This window comes from Fulmarus glacialis, unplaced genomic scaffold, assembly GCF_000690835.1.
Source record: "Fulmarus glacialis isolate BGI_N327 unplaced genomic scaffold, ASM69083v1 scaffold29663, whole genome shotgun sequence".
In the NCBI taxonomy this organism is placed as follows: domain Eukaryota; kingdom Metazoa; phylum Chordata; class Aves; order Procellariiformes; family Procellariidae; genus Fulmarus; species Fulmarus glacialis.
Genome location: NW_009205347.1, coordinates 10,071 through 13,284, shown reverse-complemented (window position 1 = coordinate 13,284; position 3,214 = coordinate 10,071). Strand labels below are relative to the sequence as shown.

At 45.3% G+C, this 3,214-nt stretch overlaps 1 protein-coding gene across 1 annotated transcript in view; it reads right to left on the bottom strand.

The window, feature by feature from the left end:
* Window positions 1-81: 81 nt before the first annotated feature.
* Window positions 82-3,214, bottom strand: part of LOC104075028 (serine/threonine-protein phosphatase 2A catalytic subunit beta isoform) — a gene marked incomplete at its 5' end in the record, with an annotated part of 5,092 nt that continues 1,959 nt past the window's right edge. Inside the window, 3 exons of the mRNA XM_009575370.1 lie at window positions 82-805; window positions 1,426-1,544; window positions 2,364-2,525. Of these exons, the coding sequence (XP_009573665.1) occupies window positions 733-805; window positions 1,426-1,544; window positions 2,364-2,525 (354 nt within the window). The remainder of the gene's footprint in view (window positions 806-1,425; window positions 1,545-2,363; window positions 2,526-3,214) is intronic.

Here is a 3,214-nt window from a genome sequence, read left to right as displayed (position 1 = left end):
CCCGCCGCTCCGCTCCGCCCCGGAGCCGCCTCTCCCGGCCCGCCCCACGCCCGCCCCCCCCGGAGCACTGCACCACGGCTGGGGGCTGACAACGGCAAGTTTATTGGTTTAGGTACAGCCAGGAGGATTGCAAGCACTGCCCGGACAAATATACAGAGGGGAGAGGGGAAAAAAACGAAAGAAACCAAACCAAAACAAAAAGGGCAAGATCAACACAGAAGAGGAATCGAGCTAAAACGGGGAACCCTTTTATCCGCGTTATGACAACGTACTCCCAAGCAGGAATTGCTTCCTTTCTCCAGTTAAGTCGATCGGTCTTTCAATAAAATCAACAGTGGTGGGGGAAGAAGTTAGTGTGCATTTCCCTCAAAAATAAACTCTAATTCATGCCAGTTAAACACTAGAACTAAAAATTTACAAAGAAGCATGAAAGGAGATGGAAGTGTTATCAGAGTTATCTTTTCCTCTCTGAACAGTCCAGAAGAAAAACAATGACTACAAATACAGCAGGCAAACCGACTTGTCGGACTGACGGGTATAGGATATATATATAGTGTTGTAAGGAATTCAGTCTCAAGTTGTGCTAAACGCTCTTCGTCCTCTGTATGGCACATTTTGGTCCATGATGGGGATTTTAAGTTGAGACGAACCCCAATTTCTTACAGAAACGTGTAAATATTGTTGCTCTTCAAAATGCCAGGTGTACTTCCTTCTACAAAGGTTAGGAGAGGTTTATAGGAAGTAGTCTGGGGTACGACGGGTAACATGAGGCTCTCCACGACGAGGTGCTGGGTCAAACTGGAGGCTGCAGGAAAGAAAAAGGGATCATTTTCCCTCCTCCAGAAGGTATTTTTCAATGCCACAATAAATACTAGACTTGCTCTCCTGCTGCTATTGCTTTACTCATCCCAGCTGCTTCCACATAAAACGTTCCGGGTCCCAAAACAAGCATCCGTGGGAGGTAAAACTCATCAGCTGGTCGAAATGCTGCTTACGGAGCGAACACCGCCCAGCAGTCAACCCTTCAGCAGCCCATCGCTACTTTCACGCGAGCTCAGCTGAACACAAAATTCAGACTCTCTCACCCGTCTTTACAAAGCCTAGTGCTACCGAAAATTAAAATACATACATAAATCCATCTGTCTTTACTCTCTCCATCAAGCTGGGGCAAGAGGGATTAAGAAAAAGCAGAAGCTGCAACTCTCCTGAGAGGCAGGAAGAGGAGATAATACAGTACCCAAGAGAAGCTTTTAAGAGCTTAACTCACTACTTATTTTTAAGTACTCTTGTAGGTAGAGCACACAACATTAATTCCAGAGTGGTTTGAGCTGGCTTTTCACGAAAGAACCCCTTTGGAAAGGATCAGACACTCCTCACAATACAGAACGGCTGGGAAGAGAGAACAACCTGAGCCAGGTTACTCACAAGGAATATTTTAAAGTGTCATCTAGTTCCATGATAGCAGCCTGGTTCCCGCAACGGTAACAGTAATTGGGCGCACTGAAAATGGTAACCACATTTCGGTCGTGGCACCAATTATAACCCTGCCGGAAAAAGACAAAAAAAGTAAGGTCTCTGTTAAATCTCAAACCTCAGGCCGTCTGAAGTTCCTCTTACGGCCTGAAACGATCCAAGGCACTCGTGAAACTGCAGACTTCTCCTAAGTATTTCCAACTGACTTCGTTTCATTTTATAAGACGTACTCTACCGCAAGAGCAAGTGGTAGTTACTTAGCAAAAACAGCTTCAACCAATCTACAGAGAGATCGGCCATTCGTCACTCGTGTTTTTATCCATTTTGTATACAAATTATGGATCGTACCACAAAGAAACCTTGAGATTTTTAGGCATGCCTTCACCTTTCATCCACCACAAACGAGAATTTGCCTGCCAGATGCGAGCGACTTCTGACACACAGAACTACTTAAGGGATCTACTTGAACTAGATTTTAAAAATACATCTGCTCCATTGACCCACCTGGCATTCTTCCAGCCAGCTGTACAAGAATAGCCTATCAACAGTCAAAATTATGGCTTAATCCCTGTCACATCTGACTGCTGAGTATTACAGGACAGCCTGCTTCACGCAGCAGCAGTCTAAGTAGAGCAGTCGGCACGTAAGGAGATTATTACTTCCGCTAATGGGCTGCGACAGGCAGAACATCCCCTTATTTATATCGCAGGTCAAAGCGCGTCATTTCATGTTGCTTGTTGTTTTCACGTGATTTAAGTCCCTCTTTGGTATTTACCTGCGTAACATTTAGGCGTCAGCTTATGCAAACCCATCAGCGGGAGGTCTCACAGAGGAGACAAGAATTCGCGTCTATGTTTTGTTAGCCCCACCTAGCAGAGTGCTTGCCCTACCTCCATGACAAGTTGGTGAGCACGGGAGACCAGTGTGAGACCATTGGCATGGTTAAATGTTTCGGAAATATCTTGTCCAAACGTGTAGCCAGCACCACGTGGAGATATACCCCAGCCGCCACGGTCATCCGGATCCGACCATAACAGATCACACATAGGACCCTTGAAAAAAGATTAAGTGTTCTTCATTAGATCGCTAGCAAGACCGTTACAAAAAGCCTCGTTTAAAACACATTTTATTTACAGTAAGAAGACTACCAGCATGTCCTTCTCTGCACAAGGCACGCGAGTTTATTTAAAACACATAATATCGGCTAGTTACTCACGGCATCAGTCAGCATCGTTCCCGAAGAAATGAATACGTACACAGCTGACTGTGAGAGGAGGCCACGTAACCAGAAAACCGTTCCCACCTCCCCTTCCACGCACACCGTTTACCATTTCACTTCAACTAGTCAGAGATACAAAGACATGGAGAGCAGATCCTGACCCTCACAATATCATAAAAAAGGCCAAGTGAGAAGGTATGCACATCCAAGGATACACAATGGGTTCGTTGGTGCCAGACAAGTTGCAGTTAATTAAAGCAAGGGAAACGACCCGTAGGAGGCTGTGCACTAACTGTTCCAGAGATGGATGTTAAGCCTTCAGCAGCCCTTCCGGCAGGCCATTAATCATTTAATTTCCTCTCCTAACCAGTTTATTGTTGGACTTAACATATTAAAAAATATCCTGGTGTACCTCTTCAACTGTCACAAATGAAGCTTCAGCACACAGATACGCAGCACAGGACTGGGTAAACCCCAGAGCAACAATACAATCATTACATCTAACTACAGGTCAATGTCCCA